Source organism: Neopsephotus bourkii, unplaced genomic scaffold (genome assembly GCF_033783945.1).
Source record: "Neopsephotus bourkii isolate Nb327-2 ecotype Australia unplaced genomic scaffold, CSIRO-AGI_Nbou_v1 NB_1016, whole genome shotgun sequence".
NCBI classification, from domain to species: domain Eukaryota; kingdom Metazoa; phylum Chordata; class Aves; order Psittaciformes; family Psittacidae; genus Neopsephotus; species Neopsephotus bourkii.
The window spans coordinates 3,933,250-3,959,977 of record NW_026901505.1 but is presented as its reverse complement, the minus strand read 5'-3'; the positions used below and the strand labels follow the sequence as shown (position 1 = coordinate 3,959,977).

At 41.3% G+C, this 26,728-nt stretch overlaps 1 protein-coding gene across 4 annotated transcripts; it reads left to right on the top strand.

Moving 5' to 3' along the window:
• The first annotated feature begins 629 nt into the window (after positions 1-629).
• CREBRF (CREB3 regulatory factor) lies at positions 630-26,709 on the top strand. 4 transcript variants are annotated; one of them, XM_061360298.1, is made up of 10 exons: positions 630-736; positions 10,109-10,286; positions 11,270-11,395; positions 12,182-13,265; positions 13,779-13,877; positions 17,286-17,480; positions 19,209-19,398; positions 19,843-19,916; positions 20,329-20,451; positions 20,682-26,709. In XM_061360298.1, exons 2-10 carry the CDS (start codon positions 10,278-10,280, stop codon positions 20,795-20,797), a joined length of 2,016 nt encoding a protein of 671 aa, XP_061216282.1. In that variant the 5' UTR covers positions 630-736; positions 10,109-10,277; the 3' UTR covers positions 20,798-26,709. The 4 variants fall into 4 exon arrangements, with proteins under 4 accessions (XP_061216282.1, XP_061216281.1, XP_061216283.1 ...); XM_061360297.1 differs by having other exon boundaries at positions 13,776-13,877; XM_061360299.1 differs by lacking the exon at positions 13,779-13,877.
• Positions 26,710-26,728: the final 19 nt, after the last annotated feature.

The window sequence follows — 26,728 nt, the reverse complement described above, 5'->3', positions numbered from 1 at the left end:
TCCTAAATAGCAGCAGCAGGTAGAGCACGTGTTCAGGTTGGAGACATTTCAAATACTTTTGATGCATTAATATTGTTTCGGAAACTCAAATGTCTGTGGTTGTGCCCCTCCTGGGATATTGCTCTGAAATGTGTATGGAAGTTTGAGGTTTCATCTGCTGTAAATTGTGGAAGCGCTTTGCTTGTACGAGGGCTTTAAGTTAGCTGTCAGAGCTGGGATGCTGCTGCTTCCAGAACCACGTATTACCAACTCTGGGGCAAAACAAACGTTGGTTTGTATTTTGTCTTGCCAGCCATGGAACGCAATCTGGTTATTACAGGAGTTAAATGCTCTTTACAGCTGGTATGACGGGCACGGCTGGGGACCAGGCCCCTATCCGTGTGCGGATATAGGGCTGTATGGCAGCAGAGGGCAGGGACAGGACAAAGCCGCGGCCACACGAGGGACACAGACCCGGCCGCACGGACCCTTCCTTAAATACCCCCCCGCGCGGCTCTCCGCCGTCACGTGACGAGGGGGTGGCTCCCCCCCTTTCCTCCCCCGTCGTGGCGGCAGGCGGCGATTGGCTGTGTCGGCCTCCTCCCGCCCCGCCTTCCCTCCCCACGTGAGGGGGGCGAGTCACGCGATTTCCGGGAACCCGTCAGGAAGGGACATAAACAAAACAAACCCGCAGCCGCATGGAGGGTCCGGGCCCGAGCGCGCGGGGCGGCGCCCCCTGCTGAGCCCCGGCCGCGCGGTGAGTGCGGGACAAGGGGGGCGGCCGCGGCCTGGCGGGAGGGGGGTGCTGCGGGGCGCAGCGAGGACGCGGCTGCCGGCCCAATGCCCCGCGGCGGGGGGAGGCGGCCGAGGGGCGTCCCGGCGGGGGGGAGGCGGTGTTAGCGGGTGCGCGCCGGGCAGGGGGCTGCAGGGTGCGCGGAGGGGCGGGTCAGCCCGGCTGCGGCTCGCCCCGGGGCAGGTGGCGGGGATGGTGCCCGGTTCCCACCGCTCGGCTGCGCTGGGGGGTGTGGCAGCTGGTGCTGCGGGAGAACAGTGGTGCGCGGGGGGTGTCCGGCTCACGGAGCTTGAGGTGGCGCGCCCGGGGGGACAGCACTGATGTGGCTTAAGGGCGCGGTGAGGGGCTACGGGGGGACGCGGGTTCCGCAGGGAGCTGTCGGTGTCCCTTCCAACCTCCGTCCGTAGGGAGCGGCCCGTGCCTCCACAAGGAAAAGTGACTCTCGCAACCAGCGCCAGGGAAACGAAAGCGCTGGGGAGACCGGTCGCGCTGGCTGTGCGGGTGGAGGGGCGGCTCGGCTGCCCGGGCACACGGTGCCGGGTGCAGAAGGGCTCGGCTGTTCCGTGCTCTGTTGCTTTTCAGGCTCGGAATCCCCTCCTTCGCTTTCGACCTGTTCGAGTGCTCGGGGGATGGTCGGTGGGAACGGGGAGTTCCCTGCCTGAGGCGCGTTGGTGTCCAGCGGGACTGCCCCGGTCCGTAGGGAGGAGGCGGAGAGGGGTCCCGGGCCGGTGCGAGCGGCGGGACAGCGGAGGAAGGACTCTCCCCGCTCTGACACTACTTTTATGTAACTGACCGGGACGGGGGGTGCGGAGCTTCCCCTGCGGGCAGCAGTCCCGGCCGCTTGAGAAGGGGCTTCCCCAGGCAGCGGGGGGAGGCCGCGGGGGCAGCGGGGCAGGGGAGCCCTCCGCTCCCTTCTCTCTGCGCGGGGACCCTGGGGGGGAGGCCGGGGCGGGTTCTCAGTGCCCCGCAGGCGGGAGGGCGCTCGGCGGAGGGGGTCCCGCGGCCGGCCCGGTCCAGCGCGGCGGAAGGGGGTTTGTTTACATGTCGCCTCACCCTAGCTTGAAAGGGCCGCTGGGCGGGTGAGCGGCGGGGGCGGCGGCGAATGGGAGCGTGCGTGGCTGGGGAGCGAGCCACTGAGCGGGCGGGGAGGGCGGGGCGGCGCGGCGGTGGCCGGGCTAGGCTGCGCTCCGCGGTGGCTGGCGGGGCGGCCATGTTGGCTGGGAGGTGTGTTAGTGGGTCAGGGGCGGGAGCCGCCCTCCCGGTACCTGCCCGCGGGTGGAACAGGGGGGCTCGGAGCGGCGCCCCTCGGTGAGGAGGGTGCCCGCGGTACCGTCCCCACGGAGCGCTTTGCCTCTGGGGGTCTCTTGTTTGTGAGGGTCGCGCCACTGGGGTCTGCAGAGTGGCCGATCCCGGCCGGCAGCCGGTGCACAGTGCGGGCCGAGTATGGCCGCACACTGGTGGGCCCATTCCCCGTCTTTGAGGGGAGGCTCCTGCCGTGAGACGGTTCCCACAAACTTTACTTACAAAACAGCGGTAACTTCCTCGGGCCGTCTCCGGTGTGTCTCTGGTGTCTCCCCACATGGGTCTTGGACACCTTTCCCGGTCTGGGTGAAGTTCCAGCATGGTTTGAATCAGGACAGCTTGCCCAAAGCCCCTCATGTCACCAAGGAGCCAAGCTCGAACCTTATTTCCCCCCCATTCAGAAGGCCCACGGCTTGGGCATTATTTCGGATAATGATGCATGTGGCATTGCCGGCATGCCCTAATCTCATCCCTGTAACGTGCAGCGTGGCCAGCGCAGCCCACAGGGCTTCTCAGGGCATCATCTGGTGTCACTGATCAGATATCAAAGATAATTTAATGACCAAAATTCACTGTGTCACGCTCCAGTATAAGCACATGCCATTTTTCCAAGCCTCTACACAAGTTTCAATCATCAGCTATGCCAGCCGAAATGTTACCTTCTTGTTTAAAGAAAGCGTTGTCTTTGTGTTGCTGCTGTTCAAGGGTAGCTTGTTGAAATCATGCCACATGTAACCTGCAAAATATCGATTCTGACATCTTTCAAACACTTCAAAGTATTTTAAAGACATTGATAAAAAGGCTCTTTTCCTAAGGTCGCTTAACCAAGTGCTTTTAAGCAGACTTGTGGGGAGGGTTGATGATTATTATTACACATATGTTTTCATAGGAAGGATAATAAAGAGCAGACACGGCTGATTTAGAAACTTGGTTGATTTTTATTGTTGGCAACTTAAATGAGAAGTCAGATTTTCTATAGCAAATATATTGGGTGGTTGCTTTAGCAGGCAAGGCTTTTTGTAGAGATATCAATGTTCAGTGATAGTACTTTTTAGAGGCATGAATAATAACTTAGGGGCCCCCATACAGTGTTTTGTAGCTGGTAGTTTAGCTGAGCAAAGAAAGAATTGCTCTGGGGTGGGAGTATTAACTGATGAGAGAAACGTTCAGCAGAGGCATTAAGCCATTGACCATCCTTGCCATGTTGGGTTTTATTTTTTAACTAATGAGAGTGGCAAAGAGCCTTCTGAAGGACAAAGGTTTGAAGTCCCTTCCGCATTAGCAGGAATTAATTGGGAATAAATAGAAGCTTCTGGCTGACTAGTAGACTGATAGCATGGTATAAATAAGGGAACCGGTTTAGATTTCCATGACTTGCGTGTCCATGCCGTGTGGTTTGTGAAGCCTAATTAAAATGTGGTTTAAAATAGAAGTTTGATAAAGGTATTTGGCACTGCATAAGAATGCTTGAAAGTCAGCATTGGCTAGAAAGACAAGCCAAAAATTTTATGAAAATTGTGGATTTTAAGGTTTAGACCTCGCTCTGATCATTTCCCTGCTTATAGCGTTATATTAAAAACAACCCAAACCCTTCTGATTTTGAAATCTGCTGGGGTTTTTAAGTTTTTTTGGGGGGGGGGGTTGGGGGTTTGATTTTGCTTTTTGGACTGTTTTGACTGATGCGTTTTTCTGGTGTGTTGCTGGCTTTGAAACATGCTGTGCTGATAACCCGGGGTGAAGCGTAGGCTTGATTGTACCATTCCCTTCATCATAAGAGGTTTTTTTCCCTTGTGAACTATAGAATTATTTCTTACCCTGAAAGAATTTGCACTGTCAGAAAAAATACAGAAACAACCTTCCTGTAGGAATGTAGAATATTGCTGGAGATTGTCAGCTAAATGGCTGTCTGCTTTTGCTTTTGTTTTCTGTTTGCTTTGGCCGCATTCTGCTTCAGGGGAAATCTCTGGCTCAAGAAAATTCTGAATCTTAGTCTTGCTGCTAATTGTCTTGTGCAAACAACTCTCTTAACTTCGTAGTGGTACTGTAATAAAAACTCATACTTTAACAGTAAAAAGTTATTTAAAGTGATTTGGAGTATGTTAATATAGTTGTAACAAGTTTTACATCCCACTCTTGGCACTAGAACATTAAGAAAATCTCAGTCTTTGTTCCAGAATGTACAGAAAAGCTATTGCTTCTAATAGGAGTACATTATGCTCCGTCCCTGGCAGTGTTCAAGGCCAGGCTGGACAGAGCCTTGGGCCACATGGTCTAGTGTGAGGTGTCCCTGCCCATGGTAGGTGGGTTGGAACTAGATGATCTTAAGGTCCTTTCCAACCCTAACTGTTCTATGGTTCTATTGTTATTTCTGGGCATAATTGTTATAAAACACGTAGATGCAATATGTTGTTTGTTGGGTTAAAAAGGATCACTTTTGTTCTTCACCATCTTGCATGTTGATCAGTTATTGGCACGTGCCTATTTGCTTATGCAGTTGTGTTGAAGTGGAATGACCCTCCGAAGCTGGGCAGCTGGCATTGACACATAGGGATATTAACTCAAATAGAGAATGTAGTGCTGTAACTCATCAGCTCCATTACCAGAGACCAGAGCTTCTGTTTAGTGGTATCACTTCAGGATCTTGAAGTCTGTCTGCTGTGGGCAAGTAGGATTAGAAAAAACTGGGCAGGAAGGGGAGGTCAGCAGAGGAAAAGGGACAGGGATAGTGAAGTAGCAGTTTCCCTCTCCTGAAGGGAAGAGACTTAGAAGAAGTGAAACAGCTTTTGTGTCTTTAGTTCTAACTGGCAATGCTCCATCAAACTTAGGATCTGAGTGTCTTAAACAGATTGTTGTTTGCGCTCAGGGACAGTGGAAGCAAAGGGCGTTATGTCTTGGATGCCTATGCTGGTATTTATTATGAATACATCACTGAGAAGGTAGAGGGACGTGGCTGCTTTGGATGAGCAGGTGAATGAGGCTGTGGTGGGTGAAAGCAGAAGGCGACCTTTTATAAGAGTGTCTGCTCATCTGCTAGGAAAAAAAAAACCAACTTAGTAGTGGGTGAGAAAAGTGAACAATTTTTTGTAAGTCTGGCTAATAATTGAAGAATCATGTAAAAAGAAGGGGAAAAAAACCCAACACCAAACAAAAAACATTGCACTCAGAAACCAAACTAAGAAAAGTATGTTCTGTGCTTGAAGACTGCGCTGAGCAGACTGTGTTCTGTAATAGGAGGCAAATTGGCACAAACTGGGGAAGGGAAAAAAGTTTTAAGAGAAGTGTAGGAGAACTTCTTGCATCTTTATCTGTACTTTATAAAATGTCCAGATACAGCAAACACTGCATAGCACATAGTAGTCCTTTTAAAGTACCTGGCATAGTGCATTCTCTGAATTTCAAAGTTCGGTGTATTTAATGTTTTACCCTGAGTTTGTAGGTTTAGCATTGACAGGCTCTCGTGACTTACAGGTTATTTATCTGCATCAAAAATGTAACTTGGACAAACTGTGCTGCATAATGCAGTCACCATCATGAAAAGTGTAATTGTTCATGTAGTGTATTTAGAACAGGCATTTAGCTGCTGTGATAATAAGCACTGTACAATCAGCAAAACAGTGTAGCCACGCTCTGTGTGCCTTTCAAATCGAACAAAATGCACATCTGAATTGAGACCGAAATAGCAACTTCAGTTATAACTACAGTACAAGTGATTCATGCAGGTGACTGAGGAAGACTTTCAGGGTTGTCAAGCTGAAAGATTGGATTTCTCTTATGGGGGCTTCTAATGCATTGTGGCAGAAGCAGATTTTATTGGTCTGGGGTGGTGGCACAGGAGCTGCCATGTGTCTCCTTAATGCTACATGGTTTGCGTTTAGGTACTCCTCTCTGTGAGTTTAAACATACTGCTGCACCAGTGATGTCATGTAATAGCCCACCATTAGATTATTTGAAGTTCAGGCTCCTTGGGTGTCTTGGGAGCACTATTAAACTATTCTAAATGTGCATTTTTCAAAAAGTAAATATAAATGCAGAGGGTTTTTTTTTTTTAATTAGGATTTCTCATTAGATTAATGAATTATTAATCCTATAGGACAGGTTTTGGTTACTTACTGATGAGGATTTTAACCAATGTGTATACACGTGCCACCATCAGTACCCCAGATTCTTAAATGTTAGAACCAGAGCAGTTCCTGAGATGTCTTGCCTTCCTCACGCCCAGTGAAGGAGCAAGCCTCTCCTGGGAGCACAGCTCTGCACTGCTGTCACTCAAGAATCTGCAAACACAGAAGCAAACCCAGGGACTGGCTCCTTAATCACCTTAATCTGATTTCACTGCAGGCTGCTGCCAGAAGGCGGGTGGCATCCTGCCCAGTGCCTGCGGCTGCATATTCCAGCTTCTGTTCTTGTGAAGTAACTACAGGATTTCACCTCTGTGTCTCCGCATTTGGGAAGGGCTGATGTAAGGCATCAATGAAAATTGTCCTGAAGTAGAAATTTCTGCTGTATTTATCTTCAGTAATTCTCATTCTGCTATTCTTGAGGTCTGCCACAGATCTTTCAGTTCATTCAAATCTGTATTCATTATAGATAACAACTGTACTTCTGCTATTGTAACTCGGTCTTGAGCTGAGTGTTCCAATAATGATAAATTCTGTAGAAGTGGGACTTGAACTGCAGTATACAAAGTTATTTTCCTTCACAGCAAGTTCAGATTTTACATCTGTGCTTCCATATGTCATTGATTTCTACCATACATCTTTATTTACCATCGCATGAAAAAATACTGGTAGCTAAGTGTGAACACTGGGAGGCTTTTAATGAAGAACTTGATGATCCTGGGGAATTAAGAAAGCAGTTGGAAGTAGGTCTGCTTTGCAGGGAGCATGAAGCATGCCTAGATTGTGCAGCTTCCCGAGTCTTTCTTTTTATGGACTCAATGAGTTTCCTTCATCCGCAGAGCTACCAAGAAAGATCTTACGTTGTAAAATACTTGAATAGATCCTAATGGGATTCAAAACACGTTTAAATATTAATATTAGAAAATGTCAAGAATGAAATCTAAAGAGAATTATGGGAAGTTAGATTAGCTGATACACTGTTTTGACCTGGGAGGAATACGCTGTCATTCTTAGATGGTGCTGTAAGTTTATAGCTAAAAGATCACTCCAGTCTTTAAGACATTAGAAGCATTTTGAACATTTAGTGCCTGTTTTGAGGGTTTGTAAATGATCCAGAAACTCCCTCATCCTGACACTAGGAAGTATCAGTCAGTTGTTGGTGAAATCAGTGTCAGTACAGTAAGTTTCACCACCACGCCTTTCCTAGTTGTGTATGAAACACAGTGGAGTGGCTTCAGGTTTGTGTTTAGCAAAAACATAGTAAAGGGTAATTGGTAAAGGAGAAGCAAACATCTCCTTTCTTGCCCCTTTATATCATGCAGTGGCAGAACTTCCACAGTCTCTGGTCGCAGATGGTGGTGGTGGTGTTCTGGTGTTGACGTCAAAGTATTAATCTGATATTCTGTTGAAAAAGACATCAATCTCTGTCACTGTACATGGAAAGAGAGTAAGATACTACGAGGGTGTAGAGTGGTATTAAAGATTATCTCTTTCTTGCCTCTTTCTTTGCATATGAGGACATCATTTATTTGTGTCAAAGAACAGGCCCCTTCTCCTAGATCAGGCCATGTTGAAAAGTAAGTTATTCATGCCACATTTAACAGCGGAGGAAGGACTAGTTCTGTTGTGGCTTTTGCTGGGTGAAAGGGGATGCAAATTGTTGACGCACATTGCACTGGGACAGAAACAACTTTGAATGTCACTTCAAGATAAGTGAATAGCGCTCCCTGGAAGTCTTAGAGTGGAAAGAAAATGTTCTCAGAAGGAACTGGCTCTTACTCGACACAGGGCCCTACAAGGAGTGGCTTGCTTTGGCAGTGGTAGCATGGTTTTACTGACAACTTGCGTATAACTGCACTTGCAACTGTGGCTCTTTATATTTTGCTTTGATAAGTAAAGTCTTTTTTGCATAATGTCTGTTTTTACCACAGTCTGATGGTATATATGCTGAGGCGTTGCTATTCAGCCTATATTTAACAAAATAGCTGAGATACTATCTGAAAGTAGGAATAATCACGGGGATGCTGTCATGTGCTGGTGGGAGGAGGGTTCTGAGCGTAGCTTTGCTGTGGGAGAACACTTTTACTTTACTATTTGTTTTTCAAAGCAAGAGAATAAGTAGCCTGAGCACACTGCACAAAGTCTGACTTAGGAGCAATGCTGAGTGAAGGGTTCTGCTCAAAGAAGGAAATGTATTTTAACTGATGTCACAGTTTAACCCCAACCGGCCACTGTGCAGCCCCCCAGGCACTTGCTCACTTCCCCCACAGAGGGATGGGGAAGAGCATCGGAAGGGCAAAAGTCAGAAAACTTGTGGGTTGAGATAAAGACACTTTAATAGGTAAAGCAAAAGCCACACACACAGGCAAAGCAAACCAAGGAATTCAGTCACCATTTCCTATCCAAGGCGGGTGTTCAGCCACCTCGGGGAAAGCAGGGCTCCATCACATGTAATGCAAAGACAAACGCCGTCACTCCCAACATTTTCCCTTCCTTCTTCTTCCACCAGATTTTTGTGTTGAGCATGATGCCATGTGTCATGGAATATCCATTGGATCAGCTGGGGTCCCTTCAGTCATTGCACACCCCCCAGCCTGCTCGCTGTGGGGGTAGGATCAGAAAAGGCCTTGGCTCTGTGTAAGTGCTGCTCAGCAGTAACTAGAAGATCCTTGTGTTATCAACACTGTTTCCAGCACAAATCCAAACCATAGCCCCTTACTAGCTCCTATGAAGAAAACTAACTCTACCCCAGACAAAACCAGCACAACTGATAATGCTGAAGAACTGTACAAGTGTGATGGTTCAGGGGTTTGATTATGCTCCTCTAATGCCTAATGCTGCTTTTATGTTAAAGAGACTTTATATAAGGGTAGGGTTCATGCAGGCAGGCAAGAGAGTAAGCAAGCAGCAGCCTTGAAGACAATGTACTTACATTAGATACTAAGGATTAATACCATGGATGATTTTTTTTATTACTGCTTTTGGTATAACATTGTTCTTTTTTACTTCCTATTACTCATGAGTCTTCTGTTACGCTTTAGTGTAGGTACAGTTACTGATGTTTGTGCTAAGACGCTTGCTTTTCTACGGTTCAGTTTTTCCTTAATGTTGCTAAAAATGCAAGATACAAAACCTGGAAGAGTCTTTAGATAATCATCTGAAGTAGCAGCACGTCTGTAGGAACTACTAAACTGGTAAAATTACTGATAGGTAAATTGGACCAATTTCAACATGCACCTTACTTGAAATCAATCGAGAAGAATTGTGACTAGATCATTATTAGGCAACTCTGACACCATTTTCACTTTGTTCTGTCGGGGAGGTCTGTCTCCCCCCTTCCTCTGCTACTGGCCGGGGAGCACACTTGCTGTAATCCTCTGCCACTAGATGTTGCTATGTGAGTGATTGATAGAATCTTATCTGATGCTGAAAGGATTCATCTTTTAAGAAGAGGAGGAGATATCGCCGAAACAGTATTAGTGCCTGCTCTGAAATTATTCTGAAATTGTGAGACGTTTGCCTGAGACATTTTTAGCATTTATTGGCTCTGTTCTATTAGTCATAAAGATTGTTTCTCTCCTGAACACCCAGCAGTGTGCTAGTCATTATTTCCAATTAGGCAGGCTTTTCTTTTCATGTGTCTATAGAGCTCCTGGTCTCCGCACAGAGGAAAAAAGGCAACAAAATGTAACTCAGCCAAAAAGGGCTTTGCAGCAACTCTGTTCTGTAGCATCTGTGGCTTTTCATTCGATGAAAGGTGGCAAGAGAAGAAAATTGCTACACATTCCAGCATGAGGAATAACCACTTTTCAGGGGAAATTTTTGTCTTTACTTCACTTTGGCTGTTTTTAAGCAGTACCTTTTTGATGAAGGCTTACTTACCTCCTTGGGGGTTTGCTGTGTTTATTCTACACAGAAGTCTACAAATAAAAGAGCTCCATCAGGGTGAACTGAAGTTACCCTAAGGAAAAATTTCATTGCATGGATTGTGTAAACTCACTGAGACTGAAGTAAAGCTGGAAAGGAATCTACAAGTGAATAAACCAAGAAGTTTGGAATTGGATTTGGGGAATCTGGGCTTGGAAATGCCTCAGGTAAGTCACTTACGGTTTTACTTGCTTCTGGACATAATTTTGCTTCCTTATTTACAGGAAAAAAAGAGGAGGGGGAGAGAAAGTTTAAGAGCAAATTTGGCGTTAGAAGGCAGAATTTAGAAGAGATTAAATGGTGTATACTTTTTAGGATCCCATTAGTGTCTATGCTTGGAAGCTGTGCTCTTGGTGCTGTGTTTGTTCACACAGCAAGATTGAGCAAAGTTGTTGCCTTGATGAGGGTGGATGCCTGGAGAGCAGCCTTTTATTACTGCAGTGATTCACCCATCAGCACACCGAATGACTTTCAGCAGAACAGTGTTTCTCCCTTCCCAACCCTCAGGGCGAGTGTGTCTAGAAGAAAAAGAGGTCTGGAATTCAATGTAGCAGAAAGCCTAGCTGCCCATTCCCTGCATGCCCAGTCATCCTGTATAATGTTTGTTTGCAAAGTTCTACTTTGCTCTCAATAGGTATAACACTCTTGATTGAGTTGAAATAAATCTTACTTCTTTTACAACCTCAGGTGGAAATGTTATGAGTTCCAATGGTTCTACAGTCAATGCTGTTTTAGTACAAAATAGCTTGTACTAGGGTGAAGGCCCTGCCAGCGTGTAGTGCCTATTGATACTCACACATCCAGCCAGTACTCACTCTCCTCTTCTACAAATGCTACCAGATCCCTAAACTTGGCAAATGCATGAGAATTTCAAACCCACCAAAAAGAATGAATGAGCAATGGTCTTGCAGCTATATGATGAATACAAATGTGTCCTTTGATTAAAGAGCTGCGTGTTGTTAGCTGCTCTTAAAGCATTCTCTCAGTCTGAGAAATGACATGTTTATCTGGAAGGTAAAAACCTTCCAGTTGCAAGTATAGCACAAGGTCAGAGTCTTGGATGAAATGGCAATGCTGTCTGTGTTTTGTTGAAGAAAATACTATGGCTTTTTATATCATGCTTCAAATGTCAGTATCAATTCTGTTGTAGCCCAGTGTGAGTGGAATGGACCCTCCTTTTGGGGATGCCTTTCGGAGCCATGTGTTTTCAGAGCAGACTCTGATGAGCACAGATCTCTTGGCAAGCAGTTCAGATCCAGACTTCATGTATGAACTGGTAGGTCATCTTCCTGTGTGTCTGTATAACCTCCTCTCCTTCATTAATACCTTGAGTTTGTGTAGTAATAAAGGGGTATTTGTTCAAGAATGCTAGAAGATTATTCATTACTGCTAGCTGCTGATGAGGGGAGAGCCTAACTGCTTGTCCAACTAATGCCATGCTTCCTCAGTAAGTGCTTGTTAAAGCTGGCCATCAGGAGAGGCTTGATAAGTCGCAAATAGAACTGTGTTGACCTTAGTCATGGTGCTTGAGACTCTTCCTTACAATATTTTCTGCAAGAGCAGTTATGTGCTACTTCACCCAAGCTGTGAATGCAGGGGAAGGAGAATAAAAATTTACTCATGAGATACTTATACTAGCAACCTTTTTCTTTTCTTTCTTCCCTATATCAGTAGCTCATGGTTGTTAATTGACAATGTTAGAATGAGCTTTTCCAGGGACTGGTAAACTTCAGCATATTTTGTTAAGCACACAGCAGAGATTGACCTAGGTTAATAGAGACTAGAACAGCTTACCTGTGATGCCTTTCCTGGATATTTGTACTAGTCTAGTTTCTGATGGCCAGAGGAATTTGCAATAGCAGAAAAAGAAGCCGGCAGCATTTGACTTCTGTCTTTAGCAATCTCTTCAGAAGGATCTGCTGCTGAAGCGTTGAAGCTGGACTTCACTGACCCTCAAAAGAATCTTTTAGTTGCTTTTTAAAAGTGAAGTTGAGATATCTTCATATGTTCTTTTTTTTCTTTTTTTTTTGTAATAATGTTTAACTTGTCTCATTATGCACAGGACAGAGAAATGGACTATCAGCAAAGCTCCAGAGACAACTTACTTTCAATGGAGGACTGCAAAGACCTTGAGAACTTGGAGTCTTTTACAGACATCCTGGACAAAGAAGCTGCTCTCACCTCAAAATGGGAGCAGTGGGACACCTACTGTGAAGACTTAACGAAGTACACTAAATTAACCAGCTGTGACATCTGGGGAACAAAAGAGGTGGATTACCTGGGCCTTGATGACTTTTCAAGCCCATATCAAGATGAAGAGGTGATAAGCAAAACACCAACACTGGCTCAGCTTAACAGTGAGGACTCCCAACCTGTTTCTGATTCACTCTATTACCCTGATTTGCTCTTTAGTGTAAAACAAAACCCTTTAAATCCTTTGTTACCTGGCAAAAAAATTGCAACCAGGGCAGCAGCCCCAGTCTGTTCCTCCAAGAACGTTCAGGCCGAGGCACCTTTGTCAGACTGTGTTCAGAAGGCAAGCAAACCTGCAACTCAGCCTGCTTCCAGTACACAAATCATGGTGAAGACCAATGTGTACAATAATGAAAAGGTTAACATTCATGTTGAATGTAAAGACTATGTCAAAAAGGCAAAAGTAAAGATCAATCCTTTGCCACAGAGCAGACCAGTGCTGAGCCAGACACATACTGATGCAGCAAAGGAAAACACCTGCTATTGTGGTGCTGTAGCAAAGAGACAAGAAAGAAAAGGAATGGAGTCCCCGCACAGTCACAGTACAACTCCTATTTTGCCTTTTAAAGAGACTCAAGAACTGCTCCTCAGTCCACCCCAGGAAACCCCAGGGCTCATTGTTGGGGAGAGCAGTCTTTCTGCCAGCACATCGGTATCAGATTCTTCACAGAAGAAAGAAGAGCACAACTATTCTCTTTTTGTAACAGACAGTTTGGGTGAACAGTCAGCCAAAGGAGACCCTGAGGAAGATGAGGATGATGAGGACGATATTGAAGATGAGGACCATGATGAAGGATTCGGCAGTGAGCATGAGCTCTCTGAAAATGATGATGAGGAAGAAGATTATGAGGATGATAAAGATGATGACATCAGCGATACTTTCTCAGAACCAGGTACCAGCAGTGTCAGGTTTTGTTAACACAGAGGTTAACGGATTTGTCTGCCAAGTGGGAAAGAATGCTTTTGAATGCTTTATTGTTACAGATGAGCAACACTGACCTTAAATTAGGAACTTCCATCCCAGATTTTCTAAGTTTGCAAAATACAGTTAACAAAAACTAGACCAGGTCTCTATATTGCCCTGTTTCCAGAAAAACTGTGTAAGCTGTGGTCACGCACAAAAATAATAGCAGAGTAGTAGTAGTAGTAGAGAAGGTTGTAGGGAAACTTCCTGCCGTTTTTATCTTCTCTTTTTTTTGTGGCTTGATGGGATGTGTGGAGCTTTCTAGTGCTTGCTGCTTTGTATTTATCTAGATTTGTGTCTGTTGATAGCTGGTATGAAACCGCAGCCTGAGTGAAATCATTTCATCCTTACTTAAGTCCTACTGTAGGTATAGTTTTCCACAGAATCCAAAGAATACCTGGTACTGAAACTAACTGAACCATTTCTTGGTGGTTTTCAGCAGTAACACTTAGTGGGTCTTCAAAGGATACTGAAATCCTCTCTTCTGCATGTAGAAATGGAGCCTTAACAACAGAAATAAGAACTAACCTTCACCTAGAAGGTAACAAAGCGGTAATGTTGTGTGAAAAGAAAATATAAAGGGAAAAGGACAGGACTGTAACCAAGTACTAGTTTCATTGTAGAAAGTGTTATAAATGCTTTGTTTTGAAGCATAAGAATTGAGGTATTCAGACATTTGGCAATATGTAACTTCAGGGGGGAAAGCAGCTGAAATTTTGCCTTTTTAAAAACAGCAGCTTCCCTAAAGCTTGTCACTGTTTGTCATAATGAACTCTCAGATTAAATTATTTTCTAAGTAGATTTCCTGAGTTGGCATTAAACTTATTAAGCATTATACCCTTTATGTTATTTTTACATGTACATTACACATTTTTGTTAGCATTTTAAAAGCTCTTCCTCCCTTCTTCTGAGTTCAACTCCCTCTACTTTTTGGGGCTTTGAATAGCTATTAGAGCTCTGTAATGATTGCTGTGCTGCACAGTGCTTTGCAGCCCACGGAGGCACATTGCACAGGAAGCCTGGTAACCTTGAGAAAGAGATGTCATATTAAAAGGCTGGATTTCAGTTGGTGGAATTACATTAACTGTTTGTCACTTGTTCAGATTTTACTGCCAAGCTCTCTTTCTAAATACATCTACATCACGCAGTAACAGAGGAACTTGGCTTATACCAGCTTGCTAGGACTTGAAATGAAGCTATTCACCTGGAGTAAGGTGATACTAGAAGTTTCACCATATGTTTTGATTCTATTAGAAGGTAATGTCTTCAGCTGTTTTAATTATGTCACTCTTGTACTTTGTGTTGGGTTTTTACCTTTACACTAAAGGTAAACACTGTGGATAAAGTTTCTAAAAATAGGCATGGCACAGGAAGATTTAACCTTCCATAGTGCTGAAACCAAAATCAGTTGATAAATTTAGGCTTAATTCACTGAAAGGACAAAACCTCTTAGTTACTGCTGCCTCTCTGTTGTATTTTATGCACAGTTGGCTTTTGTTTATTCTTCTTTGAATATGTTTTTTGAGTCCATGAAGTACATTCTTGAAGTGTTAGTGTTGTCTGAGGAGACAGTGAACTTCAGAAATAGCCACAACATGACTGGCTGTCAGGCAAGTTTCGGGAATAGACCTTTTTATTATCATGATGATACAAATTTACCTATTTTGGTCACCTGCAAAGGTTAATTTTTACATGAATTATCAGCCCAGGCCTTTTCTAACAGTTCAACTTTTCTTTCCATTACTGGTATATTTTACCTACCTCATTTAATGTAAATATTTGTAAATGACTGCTTCTCCCCTCAAGAAGTCAAAAGACTGCAGAAATGGGAGATGCAGCAACTGATTCAGTTTTCAGTAGCACTGGAGAAGAAATAGCCAGAAAGGAAAAGTGTGTGTAGAGACATGGAGATTGTTTAAAGAAGCTGCACTGCATCTATTTTGAGCACCTGGACCATCAGCTGGAGGAAGAAGACTCATAAGTAGTTTGACAGAAGTCGGTATGACTAAGTGCTAAAGAGAAAGGTTTTTCTGGTTTAGTTTTGGTGGGGCTATTTTTGCTTTTAATGTGGTAAGATGCAGAAGTAATGTCTGTCCTGTTCTCTGTTTTACTTAATTTAACCCTTGTGAATTTAAACCTAAAACCATAGTAAGGGATGTGAACAAAGACTTTTAGGAGGGAATAATGAAGGGCTTGAAAGGTACATACAAGAACTAGATTATTCTATGTAGCTTAAAAATTATAGCAGGTCAATGTTAGAGTTGCAAGGCAGGACGCATTAAGTCAACGTAATTTAACTTCCTAACTTAATTATAGTTTAAATAAGCAAACAGGAAGTCTTGATTTTAACCTTGTACATTTGTACACATCAGCTCTTCAAGAGATTTGTTTTCATCGGTTGGCTTAATTCTGTGTTATGAAGATAGGCTAAATTTATACACATCTATATAAATGAGTTACATAGCTTGACATGTTTTTTCAAGTGGAAAGTAACTGGGGGTTTTAAGAGTATTTTGATACTTATGTCAAACAGCATTTGAGTAAAATGGAAAGACAGTAGAAATATTTATGGTATTTGAAACTATATTGAATGTAAATTGTCATCATTTTGGCTATAGAAGAAAAAAATGTTTCATAAACCATGTGTTATTGTTTGATTTGCCTTTAAAATACTGCCTTTTCACTAAACTAGAGAAACAAAGTGAGGGAGTTGATGAAATTATTAGAAACAGAACTTTAGAGCTGGTTTCATCCTTCTGGGCATCTAACTTTTAATCATACCTTTGGTTATGAGGTGAGAGTCAGAGCAAAGCAAGAAAGTTTGTTTTTTCTCTTTCAACTGTTTTTTTCAAGTGCAAACATACTAATTGAGTGGTCTGTTTTAAAAAGAAGAAAGTCTTCTTTGTGCTACTGGTAAGGGAGGAAGGCAGGGGTCAAGGCTTGTTACGCTTACAGTCCCTTCAATGGTTGGCTTTTCTTTAACCTTTTCTTTAAGCTTCATCGGTGTGAGTTTTTCTTTAATGTAAACTATTATATAGGATTTATCGCACAAGGTGATGCAATGGTTTGAGGTTTCTTAACCTTAATATACATTGCCTTTATTTTCTGAAACTCACATTGGATTTTAAAAGCTGTGGTTTGTGTTTCCATAATTATGGTATAATATTTATGCAGTGTGGATAGTGGCATTACAGTGTCCGTGCGCTTCATGACCAGTGCATCATATCACATGCGTCATAATAGACCTCTAAAGTTTCGTGTAGCTTTACTGTTGATCATTTCATCCCACTTAAAGAGGTGAGGAAGAGATTGAACAGCTTGTGTCCAGATACCTTCAGTTTAGATGGTCTTTTCTTAAGGGCTTTAGGTCATTGTCCTGATAACACAGCCCCCTTCCTCTAGTCTAACAGAGATGGGTGATCTGATTTATTTCCCAAAAGTATTCAGACTCAAGGAAGAGCAGGAGTTGGACTCGATAAGCCTAATGAGTCCCTTCCAACTCAGAATATTCTATGATTGAATAATTTTGCTTTCTTTATTAGTCATTTGCTAATTCATCTCTATTATCTGCTTCTCTTCTATACTTTTTGATTAGAGATTAATTAAAATGGAAGAACACTCTCCAACAGCTGTTTTCTGTACTCTGCAGTGGTGGAATTGTGGGGGAGAACAGCAATAGAGCTTAAGGGGTCAGAGAACATAAAGGGGCTTTCAATACATAAATAATTTGTCTCTTTTCAGCTAATGAAGCAACATCACTGGCTCAGTGTCTGTCTCTGGATTTAAGGCAAATACCCAATAGTAGTTGATGATGAAAACAAAGTCTGTTAGATAATGTAAAACAGGCCTTGTATGTGGTTTTGCTTTAAGCTTGAATACTCAGCCCACAGTTAAAGGGCTAGAAACAGTTTTGTCAACTTTATATAAACAATGCAATGTATCCTTTTAGGGTATGAAAATGATTCTGTGGAGGATTTAAAAGAAATGACTGCAATATCCTCCCGGAAGAGAGGCAAGCGAAGATATTTCTGGGAGTACAGTGAGCAACTAACACCGTCGCAGCAAGAAAGAATGCTGAGGCCATCCGAGTGGAACCGAGATACATTACCAAGTAACATGTATCAGAAGAATGGTCTCCATCATGGTAAGGAAAGAGTCCTAGTTACAAGTGAACGTCTTTCGTTCTGACACCTTCAGTAGCCCAACTCCCATACTTGCAATTGCTGAGAAGTTGTATTTCGGCCATGAAAATAAATCATTAAAACACTGGAAGTCTGTTGCTCGATTAGCAGAGCTCTTCACAGTGTCCAAGGAAGGCACAGTGAACGTACAGTAGTAACTTTCAGTGTGGTTTCTTCACAGGAAGGTCAGTGAATTGAAAATTGTAACTTCCAAGGGCTTTCAGTGGAAACCCCAAAAGTTGCAAATTTTCTCAGTGCAATACTGTAAACATATTGGATGGGTCGCTTGACTGGGATTTGTTCCTCATAGCTGTTAGTTTAAGTCTTGCTTGAGTTAGAAATAAGCTGGAAGTGATCTGAAATGCAAAATTCATGTTAACCACAGTATGACCCAAAGGACAAGCAATAAGGCATGATTGTCTCTTTTTGCTCCTCCCTACTTGTTTCTCCCACCTGTGTGAATGCAGCACAGTGAAGCAGTTCCTCTTCTGTGAATAAACTATTTCTTTAAAATACCCCTTAGAAACTTGAACTAATTGGTCTAATAACTGTGTTTTATTCCCGTAGCTTTTTGATTAGCAATTTGCTAACCACAGACATGACTAACATCACCCAGAACAAACCACTCTTAGGAGTAATGTTTGCTTTTTTGTCACAGGACCTCTTTGGTAGGCTGCTCCATTTGACTTTGGCTTTGAAGGAGAAAATGAAAGCAGCTTCCCTGGTTGGAATGTTAACATTCCCTTACAGTTGTAAATTACTGTCTTTAACGTGGCAGTTTACCTTCTGTTCACCCAAAGGATTTTTTTGTTGCTGTTACTTGTAGATCTGTTCAGGGAATAAAACTTGGGATTTTTTTAAAGTCTCCATAGTTTTCATATTCTTATTTATCTTGTAGTGAAATATCAGTACCTAAAGTCATATTGCTACTCCTTTTGAAGGTTTATATCTATACTTGTTATTAAACAACAAATAGCCAGACATGCCTTGAGGACTCAGTCCCACCAGGTACTTGAAGGAGCAAGTGACCTTTAAGTCAGGTGCATATGCAAGGGATTTTTAGGATCAGTCACTAGAAAAAGACACACAGGAGGGGCAGAGAATCTTAAGAAATAAAGATTTGGTCTTGAATACTTGTATTTCCGTAGGAAAACCAGGCCTTAAATAGATTCAGATACACACAGAAGGGTGTATGGATTGTGTGGATCATTTAAGCTCAGTATCACTGAAGATGATTTCAATACCAGGCCTCAACGCTATTTCTTAGTACAGACCTTTAGCAATAAGATTATTGAGGCATTTCATCAACTTGAGTCTGCAAGAGGATATATTGGCTGAACATGTAAGTTAGCAAGTTACAGTTGGGGCAAAACTACTGCATTTGAACTTTTGACGTATGTTCTTCAGGACAGTTGTGTGTGAATACTGTCTGTGACACCCAGTAGCTTGGCCAGCAGTATTTTCTCTTATCTGATCTGGATACAATATGAATTGTACAAAGCAGTTTGTCTGGAAATGTTCTTTCTATTGTGAAAGGCCATAGGGATCACATGATTCCAGTCCATTCTCTTGCAGTGAACAAAGGAACTTCAGCTGCACCCAAAAAAACTACATATTTAAGAATGTTTTTCCACAGGTTTGTGTATGTATTGTGTCACTTCCCAACTCAATTTCCTGCATATTTAAAACAGGAAAATATGCAGCAAAGAAGTCACGGAGGACTGATGTAGAAGACCTGACTCCCAACCCCAGAAAACTTCTACAGATTGGTAATGAACTGAGGAAACTGAATAAGGTGATCAGTGACCTGACGCCAGTCAGTGAACTTCCCTTAACTGCCAGACCAAGGTCAAGAAAAGAAAAGAACAAGCTGGCTTCCAGGTATGTATTAGATAATGCCACACGGATGAGTAAATTTTGATTACTACAACTGTACAGTTAAGATCTGACTAATTTTTGGCTCAAGAGATCCTGCTTCATCATGGCAGTTCCTGCAATGGGATAATTACCAAGTTACCAAAAAGCAGGGAGACTGGCACTTTTGGAGATGTAATTTGCCTGTTTCCTAAATAATGATGTGTTTCCACTGGAAGCTGGCTTGCTTAGCTGCAGGGTAAATGATTGATACAATGATAAAATCCACTAGTGTGAAGTGTAAGCAAATACAGGTAGCAGAGTGCTTTCGGTGAAGTTGAGTGAGTAGATAGATGATTTTGTACATCACAGCTCTAGGAGTGTTGGTTGATAAGTTCGTGTGGCAAACAGATGCTCTTAATATTCTGGAATTTTTGTTAGTGTTCTAATTCTTCCCCTCTTTTACTATAGGGCTTGTAGACTAAAAAAGAAAGCCCAGTATGAAGCCAATAAAGTAAAACTCTGGGGTCTCAACACGGAATATGGTAAATACAACTCTTCACATCTTAATTTCTTTTGTTCAGACAAGTGTGTGTTTTGCCATCATGTAACTTCGGTCATACCTGGCACTTTACAGAGAAAACAGGGTTGGTACAAACCGAACAGTTTTGTTGGTACAAAATCACTCACTCCGTAAATCGTATGTAGATTGGGTTACCTGCAGTGTTGAGCTACTTTACAGATGTAAATTACGTAAATGTATATGTGTAATATTATAGAATCATATAAATCTTTGTGAAAATATGTTTACAGATATAAATTATTGCATCTCAGTTTTACAGTAAGTGTGATGTGACACCTTTGGCGCTTTCAGATAACAGTGTGTGGACAGCCGTGGATCTCTTTTGCTCCAGGAGGGATGTGCTGTAAATCTAATCCAGATTTTCTTCTTTGCAGATAATTTACTGTTTGTGATCAACTCCATTAAACAAGAAATAGTTAATCGGGTGCAGGTACCTAAAGATGATAGAGGAGTCAACATGGAACAAAAATTGAACATACTTATTAAAGACACTCTTGGTAAGCTGTAAACTTGATGTATTTGCATGCATGTGAAGAGACAAATAATCTATGATACTTTAGACTGCAATTTCTGGAATAGAGAAGAAAAAGCAGCTACGTGATTTCAGTTATTTATGCCTTTTGTTGGTTACTAACCAAAGCGTTCATTGGCTTTGTATTACCTATAGGAATGCATGAGTACATGCTGTGAGTAGCACCCTTACAGCACATTTTCTCACCTTTCTTAGGACTGCCTGTAGCTGGACAGACATCAGAATTCGTGAATCAAGTTTTAGAGAAGACTGCAGAAGGAGACCCCACCGGTGGCCTTGTAGGGCTACGAATACCAATGTCAAAAGTTTAAAGACACGACTTCAGCTCTTCTCATCAGTCAGATTCTACCTGTGTTGTCAAGTACTTCATTGTAAATTGCATTCTGGTCTGCATGTCAGTTTAGCATTACGTACACACTTACAATTAGGTTCCATTGGTTTTAAATAACAAAGTAGTAAACCAAATCAAAGCATGATACAAAATGCTTAATAGCATTTTTGGACCATAAACCAGGTAGTTTCAAAGCTGCTTTAAACTTAAACACAGAGATGAGGATTCTTTTGAAAATTAAGTTCTTTAGGACCAGAATATATCACTTTTGATTTAGAAGCAAAAACATGGGGTTGCTAGTAAGAAATGTTAGCATATGCCAGATACTCTGACAGGTTTATGCTCCAAGTAAAATGAGAGGAAGCATTTTTCTGGTAAAGCTGTCAATTTAGGGAGGTTTTTGTTCCTTTTTTTTTGTTTGTTTGGTTGTTTTTTTTCTTTTTTTAATAATTGGATTTTCTTTTTTTCTTCTTACAAACCAGTAAGCTTTCTTTGCAACCATTAACTTGTACATAGCACACGTGGCAATAGAGCTAGTGTGCCATAGAAGACTTTAATTTTCTGAGCTTAATAGAGTATTTAAATGTCTGTGCAAGCAAGAGAAAAAAAGTATATTCTTTGTGCCTTGTATTTTGGGGGGAGAGCTCTCAGTATAAGCTGGTAAAGTTTTGTATGAAGAAAACCCTGAGGGGAAAAACCAAGATGTATAGATGGTAAGATTATAGGTTTTAATGTATTTGTTCCAGCTCTTACAATTTTTTGAATGTATATAGGAATATGTTGAAAATGTAGATACATGCCACAGAGTCTATGTATTGTATAAAAGATGGCTCTAGAAAACTCAATTTCGGTACTTTGGCCGGAAGAAAACAAATACTTGCACATTAATGCGATTGTTTATTTTTGTACCAAAGACAAATGCAACTGATATGGCGAACTGCCAGTCTAAGTAAAGTTTTGCACAGCTTATATGATACTGTACTGAATGTAAAAACACATGAAAAAAAAGAAAAAAAATTAAAGGTCAGGGTTAGGGATCTTACTGAACTGTGAATTTTTTTGTTTGGGTCCAATTATCTACAGAAGGAGCATTCATACATAACGATATTATTTTGCTGTTCTTGTAGTTCGCTTCCATGGTAGATAAGTTGGTGGCCATCTCGGAGTCTTTAAATCTTTTTTCTCTGCACTTACTGTAGGAGATTTTAATATATTTGGATTTTAGTAAGGTATTGGTAAAATAGTTTTCAACTTTGAGAATTTAAAAAGAAAAAGATTATTTAGCTTGTTGTAGTATACTTCCACCAAACAACCAAAATAAAATTATTTTTATTGTAACGTGTATATATGTAAAGAGAAAAAAAGAGCTACAAATATCTAATTCCTTAGTTGCCACTTTTCCAGTTGATGTATTATTATGCATGTGATGTTTCCAAGGATCAACACAGGCTTCAAACAAAACGAAACAAAAAGAAATTTATAGACTTTTATATTTTTGTACAGGTATTTCGAAACTAGCTTCTTCAAACTTCTATGTGACTTATTCTTGTTGATTCAGTAGTTTCTATGATTGAGGAATATTAACACACAGTTCTTATTTGCTCTTCTGCTAATAAGACTTGGCTTTGTAGTCAGTGTTAACGTACAGATTAAAAGCTTTAGCCTTTGATGAGAAAGTCCTTTATCTCAAGGCAAGATCATTCTCTGGTTTCATGGACCCCCTTCCTTTTCCTCCCTGTTCTTTCTCTCCCTATTTAAGATGACAAAACACTGTTTACTGAAAATAGAAATACCAAATATTTTCAAATGTAGCTGCTGAAAAGAAAAATGCAAAAGTCCATGAAGGCTTTTTCCCCGCTCCCTTTGGGGAATTTCTCCACTTCATTTCTAGTTTGTCTGAGTTTGTTTTGTACTGTGATTCCTTTTTGTTTATAAGTAGATTATTTTTATATCCAAGCTTGTACTATAAAAACAAAGTCTGGATCGGTAATAGCGCAGTAAGAGTGGCCGATGAAGGTGGCACTCCTGCCACATACTTGTGAGCGTGCACACAGCTTACTTTATGTCTAAATATTTTGGAAGACTCAAAAGGGAGGAGGAGGCCAAAATACCACTACTGAGCTGTACAGAAAGTCTTTCCTACAAGAGACTAAACAAATACCCAGGGCAATTTAGGAAAAACTCTGTAAATCCACTTAAGACTTGCAAAATCTGAGTGGAATGTGGGTGGTTTTGTTTCAGGTGTTTTTGTTGTTGTTGTTGTTGTTGTTCTTGTCGTTGTTGTCAAGGTGAGGTTAGAGTTGGCTGCTGCTTTACACAGTGGGTCAGATGTATTCCTATTGTAATTATTGCTGATGTTGCAGTTATTCCGGAGATACATACGGCCCATAAAACCCCGACAAAGAATGTCTCTTGTGAAGTTAAGGCCATGTCTGTACCAAGATTTGAATACTGTTGTTCCTTTCTGATGAATGGTGTTGCCTCACTGCTCAGATATGAGAGCTCCTTACACTATATCCAAACTGTGTAGGCAAGGCAGCATTTCTAAATGTTGAGAGCAGTTTTGCAATCAGGTAAAAACTTCTGTGACAAATTAAACTGACAAGGTATTTAAAAAGCCCCTTTTTTACTGCTCAGAAGTACTGGGCAAATACAACTTTATAGCTTTTTATTTTTGTCTGAAAACCAGAATATGATTTTGGTCTAGCATTTCAAAGTAGTCTTTGAATCTTTAGTGAATTCCATACCTTTGCATTTCGTGTTTTCTATGTATTATTTTAAGTTAAAAGCTTTTAAATAGTTGAGCTTTTTAATGTTGACACTTTATTTTGTAACTATTTATATGTATGTATATCTTAGAAAAGCACTTTGTTTAAAAAAAAATACAAAAAAAAAAAGGAGAAAAAAGAAAAAAAAAAGAAAACTGCGTTTTATATGATTCCTGCCACTTGCTGCTAACTCTGGGCTGGTCAGAATGCTGCAGCGATACTTGATATAAATAAAACCTGGCAGTAAAATGTAGAGTAAAGATAAGACCTTTTGCTGGTTTAACTTTATCATAAAGGTGACATAGGCAAGCTGTGCAGCTTTACATTTTAACCAGGGGACTCTGTGGCATTTAAACCGTCTAGAAATGGTTGTACTTTAATGCCAGTAACAATCTGCTTCCTCTAGTGTCATTAAAATATATACATTTAGTGTATACTTATCACAAACAAAAATCTTATAAGGGTATAAAAACCAACAAATGTACATGTTCTGTTTTTTGGCAATTGTGGCATGCATTTTTGGATGATCTTTAGAGAAGACCGTTTTCTAAAGATTTTCAGTGTTCATACATGGTATGTGGATCTTAATGAAGTCCTGGATTTTTTTGTTTGGTTTTGAGTGTAGGCATTGTGAGTATTCACTTTTAATCTTATATCCAAAAGCAATTATATATTTTTGATTTAATACAAACAAAAGCTCTTCCTTTTTCTGATACACTGGATTCTCTAGAATTTGTTTCCATATTAAAAGCATGCTGTCATAACTGCTCTTGTTGAGATCTTGTCAGTCTGAACTTAGGTGCCACACTTTGAATTGATGGACTGCTTGTTCTACTGTACCATGTATGATTCTTGTCCTTTCCTACTTCCTTCATAACAGATGATGATGTGGCTTTATATTGTGCCTTACTTGTACATCTAGAACTAAATGTTTTTCATTCCCTCTGAACTCCTCAAACCTAACCCTTCTGAAATTGAATCACAACTCATAAAAGCATCCTGAAGAAAGTCTGGATAGATCTGATTTCAGTTTCTCTCAGTAGTAGTCCTTTTGTATCTCTATGGAAGACCAGTTTTTGAATGGCCTTGCAAAATGTGGGGGTGCTCGTGAAGGGTGTTTTTTAGCCCCAAACCCTTTTTGCTAACGCTTCCTTTTATGGTTTATTGAACACATATACTGATACCTGGTGAGTACTTTTTTTTGGATGAGAGACTTACTACTAAAGCTATGTTTACGTGTGGATGGGCTGGATTTTCTTACCATACCAGTTGAAATCATTGTGATTTGATGAAGTTGCATTGCTGTAAAGCTGATGTGAGAGTCGGGCTCCGCTGTGTTGAGTTCCTAATCCTTATAGGTAGATGTCTTTTCCATACTGAAAGGGCCAGGAAAAAGTGTTTTTAAGAAGAAACAAACAAAAAACTTAAATGGGCAAAGGGTCTTTTGACTCATCTAGAAGCAACCAGATACTTCTGAAATACAGTCGTGTCAGTTTTGATTTTATTTTAGAAAGTCCTCCCCCAATATTTATCTGATATTTGCCTTCATTAATAAGACATGTAGCTTATTCACAAAATAGACTGGATGTGCTTTTCTTCTCAATAAATCATTTAAACATAGCTATTTTTTTAAAGCTCTAAAAGACTTTATCAGGAGAATTTCAAAGGGTTGTATACAAGTTGCCTTCAGCAGAAATAGTAGATGCAATTCTGTTCCTCAAACGTGCTTGCAAGTCTTCCTGAACTTCTGTTGAGGCATAACCCAATTATGTACCGTGAATGTTAGGATCTGGTTTTGGCCTTGAGACCTGAATTTCAAGAATGCATCTAATCGTGATTTTCTTTTCTTTTTGAGTCGGAGGCTTCAGTTGGAATCGTCTAGTTAAGTGTGCTGCTAGATGTGGTCTTGGCTTATTGACACAGCCTTGCACACAGCTGAGGTTTATTTTGCTTACCCCAGGGATTGTGTGAAGTACATTTCAAACAGTTACTGCTTGCTTCAGTGACTGACGCTTCGTGTAACTGTATTAAGGGCATTAGTATGTTGAGAAAACACCACTCTTTAATATCTCCCAATATAAATTGGGATTCTTCAGTGTCATTAATGAAAGATGGCACTTTTAGGTTGTATCTTCTTTGCAGCATACAAAAATGTCTCTATCCTTCTACAATTTACATTTCACAATATGCCATGTTTTTTCCCCCAATGCTTCTAGCATGATAAGAAGGTGTGTGTGCGCACTGAATTATAATCCTCAGCCTCTTAGACATTCATGAACTTCCACAAGAGCAAATACTGACTATGCATTTATTGTCTTTCTAATGAGCTGTGGAGCTAAAAGTAGAGCCAGAGCTATTTTAAGCTACGCTTTCTTCTTTTTTCCATTAAGAAAGAAAACCAAACCACCTCCAAGCTTTTTAGAGCACATCAGTCATGTTCAGATTTCTTCTTAAGAATATTCTGCAGTTGGGTGTAAATCAGACTTGGGTGAGTTAACTAGCTGCTGTGAGGAAATCTGGATTAGATTTGCTATTGGCAAAACCATGCTCTGCCCTACCAAAATCTTCTGATTAAGAAGCAAAACCTAGTAGCAGCACTTAATTTTTACTAATCTTTCTTATAATGATGCGTATTCATACATTCTGATTGGAATCATCGATCCTTGCAGAACATCATATCCAAGTAAAATTTGTTGCTCAGTATTTGTGGTTGGGTGAACTCTTAAGGCTGATGACACGTGCAGGTGAAGGTGGTTGACAGGTAAAAAGATAAAAGCATTTGAAAACATGGCATCCTATTCTGCCTATGCTTGGGGTTATGATTGTAATGCTGTATTCTATAGTCAACTTCCAACTGGAGCTCAGAAACACTTACTGAAAGTCTTGTCTCTGTTAGCAAATAAATTTACCTTGTTACAAGCATGATCTGTTAAAGAGTTGCAATGTTAAATGTTGGTTAATAGTTGTGCAGTTATTTTTTTTCGAAGAGGCACAATTAAACTCTTGACTTTGTTTACTCTGTCACCCCCCATCCCTAGCACTTCTATTCAGATACGGATTCATCAATGTATGCAACATCCTTTGTAATTTAAAATAAAAATTGTGGAGGAAATGCCATCTCGAATCATTGTGTGTAGTGACAG

Bases quoted from the DNA above. Each gene is read 5' to 3' on its own strand.
- CREBRF (XM_061360297.1), top strand. The intron at 13,878-17,285 runs GTAACAAAGCGG...GTATCCTTTTAG, and splicing joins AACTAACCTTCACCTAGAAG to GGTATGAAAATGATTCTGTG. The intron at 17,481-19,208 runs GTAAGGAAAGAG...TATTTAAAACAG, and splicing joins GAAGAATGGTCTCCATCATG to GAAAATATGCAGCAAAGAAG.